The 18,185-nt window shown below is 54.2% G+C and overlaps 2 protein-coding genes across 18 annotated transcripts in view; both read right to left on the minus strand.

Annotated features, from left to right (window-relative positions):
- KANK2 (KN motif and ankyrin repeat domains 2) overlaps nt 1-6,673 on the minus strand; it is a 36,436-nt gene extending 29,763 nt beyond the window's left edge. For 2 of the 5 annotated variants that reach the window (XM_053583262.1, XM_053583259.1), the window contains exons 1-3: nt 4,358-4,729; nt 3,317-3,432; nt 1,861-3,072 (exon numbers count right to left, since the gene is read on the minus strand). In XM_053583262.1, the coding sequence (XP_053439237.1) occupies nt 1,861-3,072; nt 3,317-3,353 (1,249 nt within the window). In that variant the 5' untranslated portion in view covers nt 3,354-3,432; nt 4,358-4,729. The other 3 variants (XM_053583261.1, XM_053583260.1, XM_053583264.1) reach the window with 3 other exon arrangements.
- Nucleotides 6,674-6,787: 114 nt separating this feature from the next.
- Nucleotides 6,788-18,185, minus strand: part of DOCK6 (dedicator of cytokinesis 6) — a 51,386-nt gene continuing 39,988 nt past the window's right edge. For 12 of the 13 annotated variants that reach the window (XM_053583206.1, XM_053583207.1, XM_053583211.1 and 9 more), the window contains 15 exons: nt 17,732-17,866; nt 16,986-17,138; nt 16,685-16,843; nt 16,479-16,579; nt 15,165-15,357; nt 14,937-15,080; nt 11,177-11,308; nt 11,070-11,084; nt 9,625-9,750; nt 9,417-9,506; nt 8,893-9,129; nt 8,276-8,419; nt 8,081-8,187; nt 7,695-7,856; nt 6,788-7,033 (listed from right to left, as the gene is read on the minus strand). In XM_053583206.1, the coding sequence (XP_053439181.1) occupies nt 6,991-7,033; nt 7,695-7,856; nt 8,081-8,187; nt 8,276-8,419; nt 8,893-9,129; nt 9,417-9,506; nt 9,625-9,750; nt 11,070-11,084; nt 11,177-11,308; nt 14,937-15,080; nt 15,165-15,357; nt 16,479-16,579; nt 16,685-16,843; nt 16,986-17,138; nt 17,732-17,866 (1,941 nt within the window). In that variant the 3' untranslated portion in view covers nt 6,788-6,990. Of the gene's footprint in view, nt 7,034-7,694; nt 7,857-8,080; nt 8,188-8,275; nt 8,420-8,892; nt 9,130-9,416; nt 9,507-9,624; nt 9,751-11,069; nt 11,085-11,176; nt 11,309-14,936; nt 15,081-15,164; nt 15,358-16,478; nt 16,580-16,684; nt 16,844-16,985; nt 17,139-17,731; nt 17,867-18,185 lie in introns of those variants that run through there. The other variant, XM_053583216.1, reaches the window with a different exon arrangement.

The raw sequence follows: 18,185 nt of genomic DNA on the forward strand, positions 1-18,185 counted from the left end.
TTTTTCGATGCTTTGTCCTCAGTGACTAGAAGAGTCTGGCATGTAGTAAGCATTCGGGAAATGTTTGTGGAGTGAGAAGATAATGAAATGAATTAACACACTCTAGTTCTGCCCAAGAAAGGCAGGGACTGGGGCTTGCTGCAGCAAGAAGGAGTGAAATGAGACATAAGAAAGAACTTTTGGGGCGGCAGCATGTGTAGGGGGTGGTATTACTGTGTCTGTTTGTCCTGCAGACAAGAGGCCTTCATGGCAGCTCTGCGAGGCAGTCTGGAATGGAGGTCGCCTCTCAGAAATTCTAAGGCTGGGCCAGGCAGTGCCTCTGGCTAGGGGCCAGAACCACAGGGCTGGGTGTTTGAGATGGATACAGAACAGAGGGGTGGTGTCTACAGCTGGCCGACATGGGGCAGTGAGAAAACACAGCTGGGTCCCCACCCTCCGATCTGTCAGCTCTGCCTACCTGACCTTGCAGAGAAGTGACATCAGTCACCCCACTCACCCAGGATAACATGGCAAGAAGAAAAATGCACCTGGCTTCCCCTCCCCCAAGCTCTCCTTGTTTGTTAAAGAACAGCTGTCAGTATTATTATGAATCATTTGGGCAGCTTCTCCCAGGGGCCTTGGAGAAGCTGACATTCTGCATACCCAGCATCCCCTTTCCTAGTTTGAGAGCTCAGCACTTCCTCTGGGAAGCACCTCTTTCCTCCCTCAAAGGCCACATGCCGGGATCCATGGCTAAGCAGTGTGGGATACCATGACTGGCTCAGCAATGGGCACATCACTCAAACCAGCCAATGAGGGCCACCCCTGGGATTTTTTTCTGGTGCTATTTGTGCCAAGGTACTCCCTTTCCACTGAGATAGAAAGGCCTAGAGCAATGAAGTCATATTCCTTTGCCTGCCTGAAATAGAAGACCCCAAAGCCAGGTGTGGTGGCTCATGCCTGTAATCCTAGCACTCTGGGAGGTTGAGGCAGGTGGATTGCTTCAGCTAATGAGTTTGAGACTAGCCTGAGCAAGAGTGAGACCCCATCTCCAAAAAGAGCCAGGCATTGTAGCAGGCTCCTATAGTCCCAGCTACTTGGGAGGCTAAGGCAAGAAGATCACATGAGCCCAAGAGTTTGAGGTTGCTGTGAGCTATGACAGCACAGCACTCTACTCAGGAAGACAAAGTGAGATTATGTCTCAAAAAAATAAATAAATAAAGAGAAGACCCTAAGATAAACAGAAGAGAAAGATAGTGTGAGTCAGACTCATGCTATTTGAGTACCTGGATCTACTTATACCTGAAGCTGTCCCAAAGTTACATGAACACTGCATTTTCTTTTCATTGCTTCAACTGGTCTTAGATTTTTTTTTTTGAGACAGAGCCTCAAGCTGTCACCCTGGCTAGAGTGCCGTGGCATCACAGCTCACAGCAACCTCCAACTCCAGGGCTCAAGTGATTCTCATGCCTCTGCCTCCCAAATAGCTGGGACTACAGGCACCCACCACAATGCCTGGCTATTTTTTGGTTGCAGCCATCATTGTTGTTTGGCGGGTCAGGGCTGGATTCAAACCCACCAGCTCAGGTGTATGTGGCTGGCGCCTTAGCCGCTTGAGCCACAGGCGCCGAGCCAACTGGTCTTAGATCAACTCCTGCCACTCAATAAATATGGAACGTTTCTACGCAGCAAAAAAGCAGCCTTAGGGGAATTTCCCCCAGATACCTCCAGACTCCTGATTCTCTGCATGATCCCTATAGCTCCGAAGTCAGCAGCATAATTCTCCCTCTCTTATAGATGAAGAGATAATTCCAGGAAGCCAGAGTAATCTGTCCAGTAGAAGCCCAGGGCTGGGGCTAGACCCTGCCTGTGATCACTCACCTGCTGGGCCACTACAGCTTTGCTCTGAGATGCTGATTTTCTTCACTGCGTGGAAGCTGCTGGTGGATGCAGTGGGCACTGGGCCCATCGTCTCCACTACCTCGTGGCTGCAGAATACAGGAGGGCTCTCTGCCCCGCTGGATGTCGCCAGAGCCCGCAGACCAGCCCCATAAGGCTCCAGACTCTGGGCCCGCTGTGCAGGGGACCCGGCAGCTGTGCTGGCCACTACTTCCACCTCCCGTGGCCCTTCCACCACACGGACAGTGTCCACACGGACCGGGCAGTCTGGCAGTGGCCAGGCCTGGGGTTGGGGGTCAGCCTGGCGGGCCTGAGCTGCCTGCAGCTCCTGTAGCGCTTTTTTGAGTTGGATCTCCAATATGGCGACCTTGGCAGCAAGGGCTGCCTCCCCATCGGGTATGCCCAAGTCCCGCTCTCGGACCCAGGTACCCACACTCCGGGTCTCCAGTGCCACTGGGTCTTCAGGGGGCTCAGGGAGGTCCAGGCAGAGCTCTTGGCGGCTCCGAATCCCTGTGGAGTAGCCCAGAAACTTCTGGCTCTTCAGCTGCACTGTGAGTTGTCGCTTTTCCTCCTGTAGCACCGACAGCTTCACCTGAAGCACAGGAATCAGCTTTACCTGCTCCTCCAGCTGCCGAAGCTTCCGCAGGGCACCTGCCATCTGCTCCCGCACATGTGCCAGGTGCCCAGCACTGGGCGTCACTGGTGTAGACAGTCCTGAGCTCCGGGGTGTTGGGAGTGGCAGCCCTACACCCACCAGGGAGCTCGTTGAGCTGGCTGCACTGGGTGTCAGGGAGCCCAAGCCAGTGGGTGTGGCTGCCTGGTCCTCGAGGCGGCGACGAGCATCCAGCAGCGTGCGCTCCACTCGGGGATTGAAGCCCACACGGGCTTCCAGGGCGCCATACTGGGGATAAAAGCCACGGCCACAGTAAGAGTAGGCTGAGTGGCGGCTATCTCCACTGGCGTTGGAGCACAGTGACTCAGTGGACGTCCACCAGGAGCCAGGGCCACGGGGCAGCGAGCCCAGACGGGGGCGGCGCTGCACGGCCACCCGCCGCAGAGTGTGGCCCTTCTCAATGTCATCCACGTACTTAAGGAAGTCCAGGTCGAGGCGGTAGCCATAGGGTGTCTCCACTGAGTAGGGCAGGTCCGGCTCCTTGGCAGGGAAGGAGGGTGGGGAAGCTGGGCCAGGGGTCCCTAGGGTGGGGAGAAACAGCAGTGCCTCTGAATACTATTGTTCTCAATCTTGGGATGAAGACCAATGCCCAGGCAGTCAGGATTTACCTGCTCAACAGACAGGAGCCTACCAGGCCCTCAACTGTGTTTCTAGTGTCAGACCCCTAAGGCAGGGCTGTGCCTCCCCATCAGACCCCCAGTGCTAGGCTGTGTCCTACCCTCAACTCCCCCAGGCAAGGGCCCTCTTCCCCCTGAGACCCCTGACCTGGGAAGGGGGCTGGCACGTGCAGAACTTGGGCCATCTTCTTGCCTGCAGATGCTCCTCAGAAGTCACTCAGGAGACTGAGAATCAGACTGCCTGCAGCACTGGCTGAGGCTTACCTGGGAAGAGGGGACCAAGGAACCTGGAGTGAGGAGGAGTTTACAGGGTGATGGAGAGCTGATGAGGCCTCCCCCTAGGCCTGGGACTCTCTCACAGGCCCACACCCAGCCTGGCTGAGAAAGAGGTGGAAGTGGGGGGTTACCCTGAGACCTGGAACAAAGAAACCAAACCGCATTGCCTGTTCACACATCTGTCTAGTCCCTGGACAGGTTCCAGCTGTTCTTGTAGCCCTGCCTCCACATGGCCCCTGGGCCAGGGGGCCCCAAGCTCAATAGGCCCCACCCTTCCTGCATCCCCTCCACTTAGCCCAAGCCCAGAACTAGCCACAGGGAAAGATGGGGGCTGGGGCGCTAATGGGTGTAGGGGGGAGACAGCCTTTCTACAAGGATCTGAGGAGACAGAGACATAGGAACGAACAGAGACAGAGCAGGGGGTGGGGGACCCCAAATGATCCCAAAGCAGAGTACTTGATCAGGGTAGGCCTGAGGTGCAAGATAGAGAAAGTCGGGGAGACAGCAAGGAGCAAAGCCTTTCCCCTTTATGGAAACAATTTTCTCTAAAAACAAACAATTTCACTGCGGGGCTACATAGAACTTCCTGCCCCCCCAGGATGTGTCCGGCTCGGATAAAGCAGCAGCAGGGATAGAGGGCCAGAGTGTGCGGCGGAGGCCTGGGAAGTCATGAGGTGGGGGGAGGAAGTAGGGAGGGTGCCTGGAGGCTGCAAAAGGCAGGGACAATCAGGGCCTCTCACTAAGCCCCACTTAGTCCTGGAGGCTGGCCAGGACTCTTGTTCCCTATATAACCCTCCTGAATTTGGCCAGTCCTTTCTGCTATCTGACCTGCGGTCATCATGCTACAGACTCCAGACCATTCTACTGCCCAAGGAGACCTTTTCCAACTTGTTGGTGCCAGAGTGGTGGGTACCTGGGAGGGATGGACCAGGTGGGGCACCTGCTGGGCATGAAGGCAGGGCTAGGGCTTCAGGGGTAGCTGAGCTTGTCTTTGTGGAGCTTGTCCTTGTTATATCCTGTCCTGTTTAGTGCCTTGCTTTGTTTCTCTCCAAGTCTCTTTGTGTCTCTCCACGTCTCTGTCTCTCTGCGTTTCTCTCCACGTCTCTGTCCTCACTTCTCTGACTTTCAACACCTGGAACACACATGGTCACCAATTATAGGAAATTTGGGTTTCCATCTGCTTGGTAGCTCACCCCCTGAGCAATAGGAAGTTGATCAAAAATATTTTCTGGGGACCCGAAGAGATCTAGAGGCAGGAAGTAGGACTGAAATAGCCAGGAAGTGTGTGTGTGTGGGGGGGAGTGCTGCTACAGGTGGAGGGAAAGGGTAAATACAATTAATACAGTCATAACAATATCATCAACTCTTCATTCTCATGACAACTCTACCTCCAGGTGGATAGTTATTACCCCATTTTAAAGATAAATGGGGTACAGAAAAGTGCAGTGACTTGCCCAGGGTCACTAAGGCTGTGGAGATGTGGCTGGACTTGGACTTGAACCAAAGTCTGCCCACCGAGGCACGCCCCCTAGACAACACAAACACACCCCTTTACCCATTTCCCAGATGGAGATATTGAGCTCTGAGGGTACTAAGTCATCTGATCGCCATCCATATGGACCAGTGACTCCAGGAGAGAAATGAGTGAGGCTGTGTGGTAGGGGTGGGGTTTCTGTGTTTGAGGCCCTTCTCTCTCTATGGGACCTCTTGGGGGAGTGGAAGGGGAGAGACAGGATAGGACAGAAAGATGGAGACACTGGGGACTCCAAGAGCAGACAGGCTGGGAATCAACGAAGGAGTGTGGGTCTCCCTAAAGACCACCCTGAACGGCTTGGACATCTCCGGGGTCTTTTCTGCCCTCTCCCCACCCCCAAACTTGGGGCCAAGAAGGACCCCGCCCCGTACAGGGAGGGGGCGGGGGCCCGCGGGGTCCCCGGCTAATGGCAAACAGCTGCCGCTCCCCACGCCCGCCCAGCCGCCAAACCCAGACCCAGCCCGGCCCGACGCACGGCCGTCTTCCCGCCGCCTGGGGCCTGGCTCTGGCCCGGCCGTGGAGGAGGGCGATGGGGGACGATGCCGAAGAGGAGGACAGAAGCACAGATGGGGACAAACATGAGAAGAGGGGCAGAGGAAGGCAGGAGGGGGGCAGAAGGGCAGGGGACAAGGAACGGACAGAGGAACCGGGTCAAAGACGGAGAGGGGACAGTGACGCGGGGACCGAGGCACTCCAAGTTCGGAAAGTTTGCGAGCAGATGGTGGAGCTAGAGGCAGCGGGGCTTGTAGAGACCGGCAAGGTTGTTCGTGCCCCGGGGTTGGGGATGGGGCAAGGTCAGGAAGCCACACTGGAACGCCAAACCAGACGCAAATCCCGGCACAGCCCCGGTCCTACTCGCCTGGCGCGCTCCGGACGCCGCTGTCCCTGCGTCTTGCAGCCCGTGTCCTCCCAGCTCAGTAGCCGTCGCTCGGCCGCCGGGCTCTGAGCGGCAGCCCCGCCCCTCAGCAGGGCCCGCCCCTCTGGGCAGCCCCTCCCTCACCCGCCGCCCGGGAGCCGGGGATGCAGAGTGGGGACTGGGGGGACTCGATCTCACCTGGCCAGCAGGCGTTAAGCGCGCGCCGGGGTGTCCTGCCTCGCCACCCCTCCTCCCCCCAAGTCTCTGAGGCAAGGTCCTCCCTACTGTCGGCCTCCCCGGCTGCAGCTGGGCCGCTGTGACGGGGCGGTACAGCTCAGTGGCGGCAGGAGGGGCGGGACTGGCCGGGACCCAGCTCTGGGAGGGCGCGGAGGGCGGACAGTGGTGGCGGCGGCGGGAGGTCACCCATCCCCCAGGCAGCCCCGAGCTGGAAGCAGCCCAGATCGGGCGGGCCGGGTACACTGTGGCGTGACCGCCACGGGGAAGGGGTTGTTTCGTTTTAGGGCTGCACGGGAGGTTGCAGGCCAGCCAGCCCTGGACTCCAATCCCAGACCCACCAAGCTTTTGATGTTCTGTGTACCTCAGTTTCTCCATCTGTAAAAAGGGGATTATCATTCTGCCTACATGAGAGGGGTGCACAGAAGAGATTAGGTAGTGGCCTAAAGGAGGCTCCTTGGATAAAAAGGTCCATTAGTGGTTGGCCTACTTTTGCAGAGATCTGAGAGCCATTTAGGACTCAGCAAAGACATAATGGTAAAGTTACTTGTGTATTGCCTTCTCTGCTAGAATGTCAGCTCCCCAAGGGCAGGAATTTGTGTTTGTTGTCACCACTGAGCCCCTGACACCAGTGCTCTGTGTCTCAGTCAGTGTACCATGTGTGGATATATAGAGACTGAGCACAGTGAAGTCCTAGTGACCACATCACACTGCTAGGGTTGCTTATAAAAACCATTTTAAATTAACAAAGGTAGGGAGCATCAGTGCACACAGATGGAAACAGACAGGGACAAGGGCACAGCCCCAAGTACAGTGTGGTCACCCCATGGCCAAGTGGGCAGTGGGGAATACTCCCAGTAAGGCACAGACAGCTGAGGCTTGGGTGCTGGTTCCTCCGGGTGTGGCTTCAGCCCCAGCTGGCTCAGAGGTCTGCCTTCTGGAAACTTGCTCTGTTCATAGAGTTCCTGGGAGAGAAATGGGTTGAGTCAGCATAGGCACCAGGACCATAGTGCTCCTTAGCCCTCCTCCTCTTCCAAGAATCTTTCTAGGATCTCTCCTGTCCCTTTCACATCCATCCTGATCTGCTGTGGGATTCACTGATTCTCTCTTGGAATCTACCATGAGAGCTTTGAATCATCCTCATTTTACAGATGTGAAGACTAAGGCTCAGGAAGATGACTTCATGTGTCTGGGAAGTGACCTGCCTCTGTTCACCTGCATAACATATTAACATGCTTGTGCAAAGCCAAAGCCACAAGTGCATGTGTTGCCATGTACACGTAGGACAGCCCCCATCCTGTATCTTTTTTTTTTTTTGTAGAGAGAGTCTCACTTTATGGCCCTCGGTAGAGTGCTGTGGCCTCACACAGCTCATAGCAACCTCCAACTCCTGGGCTTAAGCGATTCTCTTGCCTCAGCCTCCCGAGTAGCTGGGACTACAGGCGCCCGCCACAACGCCCAGCTATTTTTTGGTTGCAGTTCAGCCGGGGCTGGGTTTGAACCCACCACCCTCGGTATATGGGGCCGACGCCTTACCGACTGAGCCACAGGCGCCGCCCCCCCATCCTGTATCTTATTCTGACTTGCCTACTCTAGTCTCTAGGGTGGGGGTGCCAGGTTAGGCACCTGAGGCTGGCTGGGGCTGGGGCCAGAAGCTGAGGCAGGCGCTGAGTGAGCAGGGGCTGCAGGGCCTCGCGCAGGCGGCCATAGTGGCGTTCCAACTCGCGGTGGTACTCCTTCTGGTCTGGCCCAATCAGGGCCTTGTTCTTCCGTAGAGCGTCCTCACACCTGAGGACCAGAAGGGCCAGAGATGCTCAGGGACTGGCACCCAGGAGAGAATGCAAGCTCAAACATGGGTGGTAATCCAGAAGGTGGGGCCAGGCATGCAGAGAGATCCCTGCAGTGGGGTCACTTGAACTGAGGAGTTGTGGGGGGCAGGGGCTCAGTTAGGGAGAGGGGACATCATAGGAATCAGGTAGACAGATAGCCAGAACCGGGACTTTTGGGTCTACTTCTTGCAGAAGTCCTTAAAGCAGAGGCGCAGTTTGTTGTGATGCCGGAAGAGTTTGGGGTCCTCTGGGATCTCTGCCAAAAACACCTGGGCCACCTCCAGGGGACCCTGTGGGGTTGAGAGGGGCTTCTGAGCATGTCTGCATGGCATCTGGACTCCTGCAGGTGGCCCATACCCACCCCTCTGCCAGCCGTGCCTGGTTCACGGTGGGCCCCACAGAGCCCTGCAGCACCATTTGCAACATCTTAGCATCAGGTGGGTCCTGCTCGGTGGCAAAGGCCAGCTCCCGTGTTTTCTTTTGCATGTCCTCAATGGCCACTTCAACAGGGGTCAGCACTGTCTGGTGGGTTGGGGGGGCACACATTCATTAGGGCTTGAGGGTGTCCTGACCCCAGCCAGACTACGACAGCTGGGGGCAGAAGGGTCCAAGAGGCTAAACAATGATTGGAATGTGGGGGAGTCTGCCTGCCTTGGTCTGGACTCTGGGAGGTTTGGTCTAGTTCTAGTTGGTCTAGTCTCAGCCTTGGTCCTGCGGGGTCTGGTGCTTTGAGGAATCTGGGGGCTCTATGTCTGGGATCTGCAGGGCTTGCTGGGTCTGGAGGTATAGATTTGAGTCTAGAGATAAGAATTTTAGATCCCTAACCTGGTACTGTTCTGTGTAGGCCAATTCTTGGGTTTGGGGTCCCTATGTCTCTCTCCTCCCTGGGTCTGAAATCTCCGGGCCACCCTGGGTTTTGGAGTCCCTCTGCCTCTCCTTTCTAAGTCTGAAATCTCTGAGCCACTCTGGGTCTGGGGTCTGGGATCCCTGCCCACCTCCTCCCGGTGGCACACACGGATGCGAGTCTTGATGTAAGGGAAGGCGTGGTCGGTGCTGAGCAGCGTCTTGCGCTTGTGCTGTTCATGCAGCTCCCCATGTGCGCGCCCATCTGGCGTGAAGGGTGTGCAGAACAAGAAAGTGCGCAGCCCGTAGTTGCGGTCGAAGTAGGTCACTCGGTCCTTAAGCTCGTAGGTATCAAAGTATGGTTCTACGTATGTGATTTGGATGTAGGCCTGCAGCACAGGGTCGGGGGTGGGGATCCCATGGCTGCAACACACACCCACCAGGCCCTGTCCCTGGTGAAAAACGGATCTTCGCCTCTCCAGGTCTGGGGGCTTTGAATCTGGGACTCCCCAGATCTTCCTATGTTGGGAATTCTCTGAGAAACAGGACTTGGGGTCCCCAGAGAAATAAGAGTTGGAGTTTCCCAGAGAACTAGGATTTGAGGGTTCCCAGGAAATAGTACTTAAAGTCTCTTCTTTGAATACAGGATTTCAGGGAAATGGCCAGGAAGACCCACCTTCTGTGGGTCCAGCTTGGACCTGTCCACAGGGTTAGAGTCTTTGATAATCTCCACCACGCCATCCCCAAACCTCTCCATGTAGAACTCCTGGAAACATGGAGCTGGTTTGGGACTACCCAGGTGTACATAGCCCCCTACTCCAGCCCCAGGGCAGCCCCATGCCCTGCCCCACCTCCCGCCCCCCCGTCCCCCAGCAGTTACATGCCTCTAGCCGGTGTGATATCTCTGCCAGCTTGGTGATTGATGGCTCTTTGTACACGAACTCCTGCTCATCCAGGTCACCAAAGCGGACACCATAGAAGCCCACGCGGAAATAGGTCCCAAACACGCGCTGGGGCTGTAAGGAAGGATGTGGTTGCCTGGGAGACCCCCTCCCAGGTATCCCTGCCCAAAAGATAGGTGGCCTCAAGCCACACAGGGCAGGATGCAGAGTGGCATCCTGATGAGATAAGGATCGGGAAGAAATAGGCAAAGGGGACCCCTGGGAACATCAGATATGAGGACCTTAAGAACATTGGGTCATGGGAACAGGCAAGGGATCCTTAGAACATCGAGGCATGAATCCCAGTGTAAAATCAGGATTGGGGCTGTACTGTTCACAGGTATGTCCCTAATGCATGTGCAATTGGGTATACGGCAAGTGCCTAATAAAAGCTTGAGTGACTGAGGGAAGGTATGCTCTGTCTCACTCTGGGACAGAGGTTTGTTCCTGGGCTTTCCCCTAATCCTACCTCCAGCCCTAAGATTGGAAAAAGAAACCCCCCAAGGACACCACCCTCCAACCAGAAAGAAAGCAGGGTGGCTCCATGTTCACTCACCAAGGCAGGTCCCAGTGGTGTAGGGAGGACATGGTGCAGCCGGTGGGGTGCACAGTGAGGTGTGCATGGCGCATGGTGGGGTGGGTAGGGGGGAACAGAGATAAAAAGTCATGGGAGAGTTTAGAGGTCAGAACCCCAAATCCCCAACCCCCAGGGCCCGGGTTACACTACCCCATGAGAGTCATTCCATGTACGGAGAAAGCAGGGACTCAGTGAGGGTGGGAAACTGCCCGGCCCACCCGGCCTCCACCCAGCCTGCCCACCAGTTGGGACTCTGGGTTCCTGCCATCTTAGGCCAGAAAACTCTCCCCAAACTAGGAGATGGCTAAAAATAGACCCAAGTAGGGAAGAGGCAGGATTGGGGAGGAGGGGCACGTTAACTAGAGATGAGGAGCAGAGATTCTGGAGGAAGGTGGGGAGAGACAGAGACCAAGAGAGACAGAGTGACAGCAAGCTAAGCAGAGATCCAAGGGAAGGGAGACCGAGACAGGGAGAGATGGGGGAGCAGGGAAACTGTCCACAAGACAGAGAAAGGCTGGCAGAGAGGCAGTGAGAACATACCACCTTCCCCCACAGTGACCCAGCTGACCCAGCTAGCCCTGCCTGAGGGAGGGGTGGGGTGTCTTCGGAGAGCTTCCAGCTGGGTGAGTCACAAGCTTCTCTCCAGATCTGGGGTAGGGGCCTCTGGGGAGGATGCCACCAGGGTGTGTCATCATCACCCACTGAGACCCTGGCCCCTGCTCCTCTGGCACCCCCTGGTGGTAGCTGGCCATGGTTGGCCAGCCATCCTGGGGGGGTCCCCAGAAGCAGGTGGCCACTATGGCAGACTCACCTCCCAGCCAGAGCTCTGTGGGGGGAGAGAAGGTTCAAGGTCAGCAGAGTCTGGGTAGGGCGCCAGGCTGTGGGGGTGAGGAATGGGCCCAGGGCTCTTGAGCCCACCTGGTGCATGATCTTGGTGAAGGCTTCTTGCAGTTTGCCATGCACTGCAGCCAGCTTCTTGTAGTCCCGGTGAGCTTCCAGGATGGGAATGAGGTTCTTATAGACCTCATTTACAGCCTCATAGAGCCCGCCCTGAGAGAGGTGGCAGTGAGGATTCTCCAAACCCTTACTCCTGCCTGGAATACCATCCCAATTGCTCCTACCAATCCCCCCACCCCCCCACCCCATGTTCCCACTACCCAGCCTCCATCACCTCCTCCAGGAAGCCCATGCAGACTACCCTCACCCCAGATGGGGAATCAGCCTTTCCACTGGGCCCACACAAATCCCTCTGTGGTCTTTACCACTGTTTCCTTTTCTTTTTGTAGAGACAGGGGGTCTTGCTATGTTGCCCAGGCTGGTCTAAAAATCCTGGCCTCAAGCAATCCTCCCAACTTGGCCGCCCGAAGTGTTAGGATTACAGGTTGGAGCCACTGCACCCAGGCCACTTCTATGGACCAGGTGCAGTATACATTTGCACTTTACCTGTGTTTCCTCATTGATGGCAGGAACTACTTCTTCCTCCTCAGAGAAATTACATCTTAGAGACATGAAAGGGCTCCCAGCACCCAGGACACAAATGCTGGCCCATCGGGCCTAGTGTCTATGTTGTTCATATCCAACTGTGTCCTGGCATGCAGCAATAGGCACATGTGGGTGCCCCACGTCCTCGGCCAGGAGGGCCATCAAGCCTGGCACATAGTGGGTACCCTGTGATGCTTGCTGACTATCAGAAGGTCTGTGTCCACTCTCTGGCTTCCTTCCCTGAGGCCTTTGTCTTTGAGACTCCAGCAAAGTGATAATGAAAACAACATCACCGCAAAAGAAGAAATCTTGAGCAACTCCTGACCTTGAAGGTTATGGGGCCCCCAGATGAAAGTACCAGTTCCCCAAAATGCAAAGAACTGAGAAACAGGTGAAGTGACATCACAGAGATACAACCAGCCCTACATAAACCAGAACACTCCTTGGGGCAAAGGTCCCAGGCCTCTAACAAGTCAAATGCAAAAGCAATCAATTGTCTTCATGCAAACAAGCACACTGAAGGAGAAAACTACTTTATGACAATAGAAATACCAAATGCTTAGGTATCAACCTGTCAAGAAATGAATAAAACCCTTATTTCAAAAAGGAGGTTGGGCTGGTGCAATGGGTCATACCTATAATTCTAGCAATCTGGGAGGCAGAGGCATGTGGATTGCTTGAGCTCAAGAGTTCAAGATCAGCCTGACCAAGACCAAGACCCTGTCTTTACTAAAAAATAGGAAAAACTAGCCAGGCATGATGGTGGGCGCCTGTAATTCCAGCTACTTGGGAGGCTGAGGTAAGAGGATCGCTTAAGCCTAGGAGTTGGAGGTTGCTGTGAGCTATGATGCCGTGGGGCTCTACCCAGGGCAACGGACTGAGACTCTATCTCAAAACCATCTATCTCAAAACCGATCGATCAATTAGAGGGGAGGAGAACTGGGATCTGATTCCCTGTGGGTTTTTTTTTTTTTTGTGTGGTTTTTGGCCTGGGCTGAGTTTGAACCCACCACCTCCAGCATATGGGACTGGTGCCCTACTCCTTGAGCCACAGGCGCCGCCCCAGGGTTTTTGTTTTTCAAAACAGAGTCTTACTTTGTCACCCTTGGTAGAGTGCCATGGTGTCATAGCTCACAGCAACTTCCAACTCCTAAGGTCGAGCAATGCTCCTACATCAGCCTTCCTGGTAACTGGGACTACAGTAGCCTGCCACCATCCCCAAATATGTTTTAGAGATAGGGTTTCACTCTTGCTCAGGCTGGTCTTGAACTTCTGAGCTCAAGCAATCCACCTGCCTTGGCCTCCCAAAGTGCTAGGAGTGCAAGGCATGATCACCATACCTGGCCTGTATTTTTTTTTAAAGAATAAAAGACAAAATTTTGACCAGTGAAACTATTCTGTATGATACTATATAAGGGTGCCTACATGTCATTATACATTTGTCCAAATCCACAGAATGAACACCCCCAAGAGCAATTCCTAATGTGAACACCTAATCTGGGTGATGACAGATGGGTCAAAGTTTCCTTGACTGTAACAAATGTACTACTGTGGTTCTGGACGTTGTCCCTGGGGGAGGTTGTGAACATGTGGAGGATGAAGGTATATGAGAACTCTGTAGTTTCCATTCAATTTTGCTATGTACTATAAGCTGCTCTAAAATAGAAAGTTTAGGCTGGGCACAGTGGCTCACACCTACCTATAAGCCCAGCACTTTGGGAGGTCAAGGTGGAAGGACTGCTTGAGGCCAAAAGTTTGAGACCAGCCTGGTTAATAGTGAGACCCTGTTGCTATAAAAAATAATTAAAAAAAAAATTGACTGGGTGGGGTGGCATGTCTTTGTAGTTCCAGCTGTATAGAGGGCTAAGGCAGTAGGACTGCTGGGGCCCACAAGTGTAGGTTTGCAGTGAGCTATGATGAACACTACTGCACTCCAGACTGAATGACAGAGCGAGACCCTGTTCCCCCAAAATAAATAAATAAATAAATAAAATAAAGTTTATTGGGTGGCGCCTGTGGCTCAAGAAGTAGGGCGCCAGCCCCATATACGGGGGGTGGCAGGTTTAAGCCTGGCCCTTACCAAAACTGCAACTACAACAACAACAAAAGTTTATTGCCTCCAGGCATGGTGAGGTACACCTGTATACCCAGTAGGAGGGTCACTTTAGGCCAAGAGTTAGAGGTGGCAGTGAGCTATGACATCCATTGAAACTAGTCTGAGCAACATAGAAAGTTCCTGTCTCTTCAAAAAAAATACAATAGTGGGGCGGGGGGGGGTCCATACCAAAAATTCCAGCACTCTAAGAGGCCAGGGCAGGACTGCTTGAGGCTAGGAGTTTAAGACTAGCCAGGGGGGCTCAGTGCCTGTGGCTCCAGTGGCTGGTACACCTGAGCTGGCGGGTTCAAATCCAGCCCGAGCCCGCCAAACAACATTGATGGCTGCAACCAAAACATAGCCGGGCGTTGTGGCAGGCGCCTGTAGTCCCAGCTACTTGGGAGGCGGAGGCAGGAGAGTTGCTTGAGCCTAAGAGTTGGAGGTTGCTGTGAGCTGTGATAACACGGCACCTACCCAGGGCAACAGCTTGAGGCTCTGTTTCAAAAAAAAAGGCTTGGCGCCTGTGGCTCAAGCGGCTAAGGTGCTAGATACCTAAGCTGGTAGGCTCAAATCTAGCCTAGGCCCCCCAAACAACAATGATGGCTGCAACCAAAAAAAAAAAGAAAAAAAGCCAGGTGTTACGGTGGGTGCCTGTAGTCCCAGCCATTTGGGAGGGGGAGGCAGGGAATTGCTTTAGCCCAGGAGTTAGAGGTTGCTGTGAACTGTGATGACACGGCACTCTACCCAGGGCAAAAGCTTGAGGCTCTGTCTCAAAAAAATAAATAAATAAATAAATAAAAAACTAGCCTGGGTAACATAGCAACACCTAATCTCTACAAAACAATTTAAAGGATTAGCCAGGTAGAGTGGAAGGTGCTTGTAGCCCCAGCTACTCAGGAAGCTGAGACAACAGGATCATCTGGGCCTAGGAGTTTGAAGTTGCAGTGACCTAGGATGACTCTAGCCCAGGAGACAGACCAAGGTCTTGTCTCAAAAAAAAAAAAAAGAAATCCCAGGCTTGGAAGGGTTGTTGGGGCAGCAGATATGATGATACCTTCCCAGCTGAGCCCCATCCCCTACAGCTGGTCCCCAAAGCCTCACCATGGTGAAGTAGGTAGCTGCTTGCTCCAGCAAGCCCACCAGCCCGAGCTCAGTGAAATGCTTCCCAGAGCAGAAGCCCTCCTCATCAGGTGACAGGATGTCATCAGAAATGGCAGACTCCTCTAGCACGTTGGATGAGATGTTCTGGGACAGGAGAGGTGGCGTCAGACCCTGGTCTCTGCCCCACAATTGCTACTGCCCTCTGCCTGCCACACCTTGACCACTCACCTGGAAAGAAACACAACCCACAGGTAGGTGGCGCCGGTCCTCCAGCAGGGCAAGGTACTCGGCCACAAGGGCGGCTGCATGCACCATGCACTGGGCGGCCTCCGCATGGTTGCCCAGCTCCACGTGCTTCCCTGCCATGTTCTGCAGCCAAGTCAGTCTTAGGTCCGGAGAGCCCTGGTAGCCTCGGGCGATTCTGGTGTCCCAAAGAAGGAGGATGGATGAGAGAAGAGAATTCACCTTGTCTTCCCGCTGCCTCACTTTTCCATCCCTTCACCAGTTGCCCCGTGTCTGTTGCATGGGGCAGCCTAAAACCTCACTGTGTCCCCTCCTTCACCTGTTCCCCCACCTGTCTACTTCCTCGCTTTTTTTTTCACCTGTCTATCCCTTCACATGTCCAACCCTTTACCTGTCTTCCCTCTCACCTGTCTCCTCACCTGTCCATTTCGAAATCCCTCTTCCTCCGTTCACCTGTCTCCTCACTCATCTAACCCCTCACCTGCCTCTCTCTTCACTCACTCCCCTTCCTTTCTTGTGATTTCTGACTTGTTCCCCTGCCCACCTGATCCCTCAATTACCTGCTCACATGTCTGCCCACCAGTCTCCTTCACCTATTCTATTTTGGGGGGCGACAGAGTCTCACTTTGTCACCCTCAGTAGAGTGTTGTGGCATCATAGCTCACAGCAGCCTCAAAGTCTGAGGCTCAAGAGGTCCTCTTGTCTCAGCCTCCCGAATAGCTGGGACTACATGCGCCCGCCACAATGCCCAACTATTTTTATTTATTTAATTAATTTATTTTTTTGAGACAGAGTCTCACTATGTCGCCTTTGGTAGAGTGCTGTGGCTTCACAGCTCACAATAACCTCAAACACTTGGGTTTAAGCGATTCTCTTGCCTCAGCCTCCCAAGTGGCTGGGACTATAGGTGCCTGCCACAATACCCAGTTATTTTTTGGTAGTTGTCATTGTTTGGCAGGCCCAGGGCTGGATTCGAATCCACCAGCTCCAGTGTATGTGGCTGGCACTCTAGCTGCTGAGCTACAGGAGCCAAGCCCCAGCTATTTTTAGAGGTGGGGTCTCCCTCTTGCTCTGGCTGGTCTCGAACTCAAGTGATCCACCGGCCTTGGCTTCCCAGAGTGCTAGGATTACAGGTGTGAGCCAGCACGCCTGGCCTCCCTTCACCTGTTAATATCAACTGTTTGTTCATCCACTCCTTCCTCACCTCCTTAGACATCCACTTCTCTGTCCCTCTCACCTCCTGCTGTTCTCTCACCTGTTGCTGAGTGGGTGTGGCTAAGTGCCACCGGACTGCCTCACCTGTACATGAGGTCAATGAGCATCTCAGGGTCCTCTTGGTGTTCCTTCATCTTTACTGTGTCGGTCAGGATCATGTGCAGGTTGAACATGAGGTCCTGGACCTGAAACCAGGAAACATCCGGGGCAGTGAGGGTTGGGAGGTGAATGGGGCTGAAGTGGTGGGTCAGGGGTAATCAAGGGGAGATGGGGCCAGGGATAGGTGCCACCTGCTCAGCAAAGGTGCTGTCCCGCAGTCCCACATCCTCCTCAGCATAGGTGAGGATGGTTTTGAGTGAACGACGTAGGTGCTCTTCGCTGAAGCTCTGCGCCGTCCCCACCAGGGATGAAAGTGACATTGTCACCTGCATCTTCACTCGGGCAAAGTTCTGTAGGGACAGAGGAGGCACAGCGAACAGATGAGCCTCTGATCACAGACCCTCACACAGGAGCATGCTCACCATGCCATCGTGGCCACTGTGTTCTGCAGGTGATAGCCTTTCCCCTCCCTCCCTCTATGGCTCAACTCACATGGCCAATCTCAAAGTTCTGGCGCATGAGCAGGTAGAGTGAGGCGCTGGCGTGCATGCGGATGGTGCTGACACGGCTGCCACAGTGTCGCAGGAGCCTCAGGCATAGGTCGGCACATAGCTCCGTGTCCTCCTCAAATAGCAGCTCCGGGAACTTCCCCCCAGGACCCCAGCAAACACTGTTCAGCCCTTCCTGATCCTGGCTCAGATGGTCCCAAGTGGGGACTCAGGCAGGGGTGCCTATGTTCTGCTCTCTTTGGACAAGCACAGCTGGCTTTGGAGTCAGACTTGGTGGAAGCCCTTGCTATGGGACCTTGGATGAGTGCTTGGCCACTCTGATCCGATCCTGAGATCCTTTTTCTGTAACCTTGGCAGGATGGTCTCCACTCCATGGAGTTGCTGAGCATACATTATGTGCTCAGTAAATGAGCTATTTTCAGTATTACCATCATTTTTGTTTTTTTCGAGACAGAGTCTCACTCTGTTGGCCCAGGCTAGAGTGCTGTGGTGTCAGCCTCGCTCAAAGCAACCTCAAACTCGTGGGCTCAGACGATCCTCCTGCCTCAGCCTTCTAAGTAGCTGGGACTACAGGCACTCGCCACCATGCCCAGCTAATTTAAAAAAAATTTTTATAGATAGGGTCTTACTATGTTACCCTGACTGAGCTTAAGCAGTCTTCTCACCTCAGTTTCCCAAAGTGCTGGCCAATAAGTAATCTAAGAATCATAGCTGTTGAAGGGTGCTCACCTTGGACACCAGGGCACGCTGGGTGGCCAGGCCATGCTGCAGGAAGAGGGCACTCTGGGCACTGCCCAGACTGTACAACACAACCTTCAGCACTGTACTCAAGACCATCTCCCGAGCTTCTGACAGCATTACTGTCTAGGGGTGTGTTAAGGGGTTAAAAATCCAGATGTTATTTATTTATTGCAACATAGTCTTACTTTGTTGCTTTCAGTAGAGTGCCATAGCCTCACAGCTCACAGCAACTTCAAACTCTTGGGGTTAAGCAATTCTCTCCCCTCAGCCTCCAGAGTAGTTGGGACTACAGGTGCCTGCCACAACAGCTGGCCTATTTTTAGAGACGAGGTCTCACTCTGGCTTAAGCTGGTCTTGAACTCATGAGCTCAGGCAGTATACCTGCCTTGGTCTCCCAGAGTGCTAGAATTACAGGCATGAGCCACTGTACCCAGCCAAACAT

Source organism: Nycticebus coucang, chromosome 3 (assembly GCF_027406575.1).
Source record: "Nycticebus coucang isolate mNycCou1 chromosome 3, mNycCou1.pri, whole genome shotgun sequence".
NCBI lineage: Eukaryota > Metazoa > Chordata > Mammalia > Primates > Lorisidae > Nycticebus > Nycticebus coucang.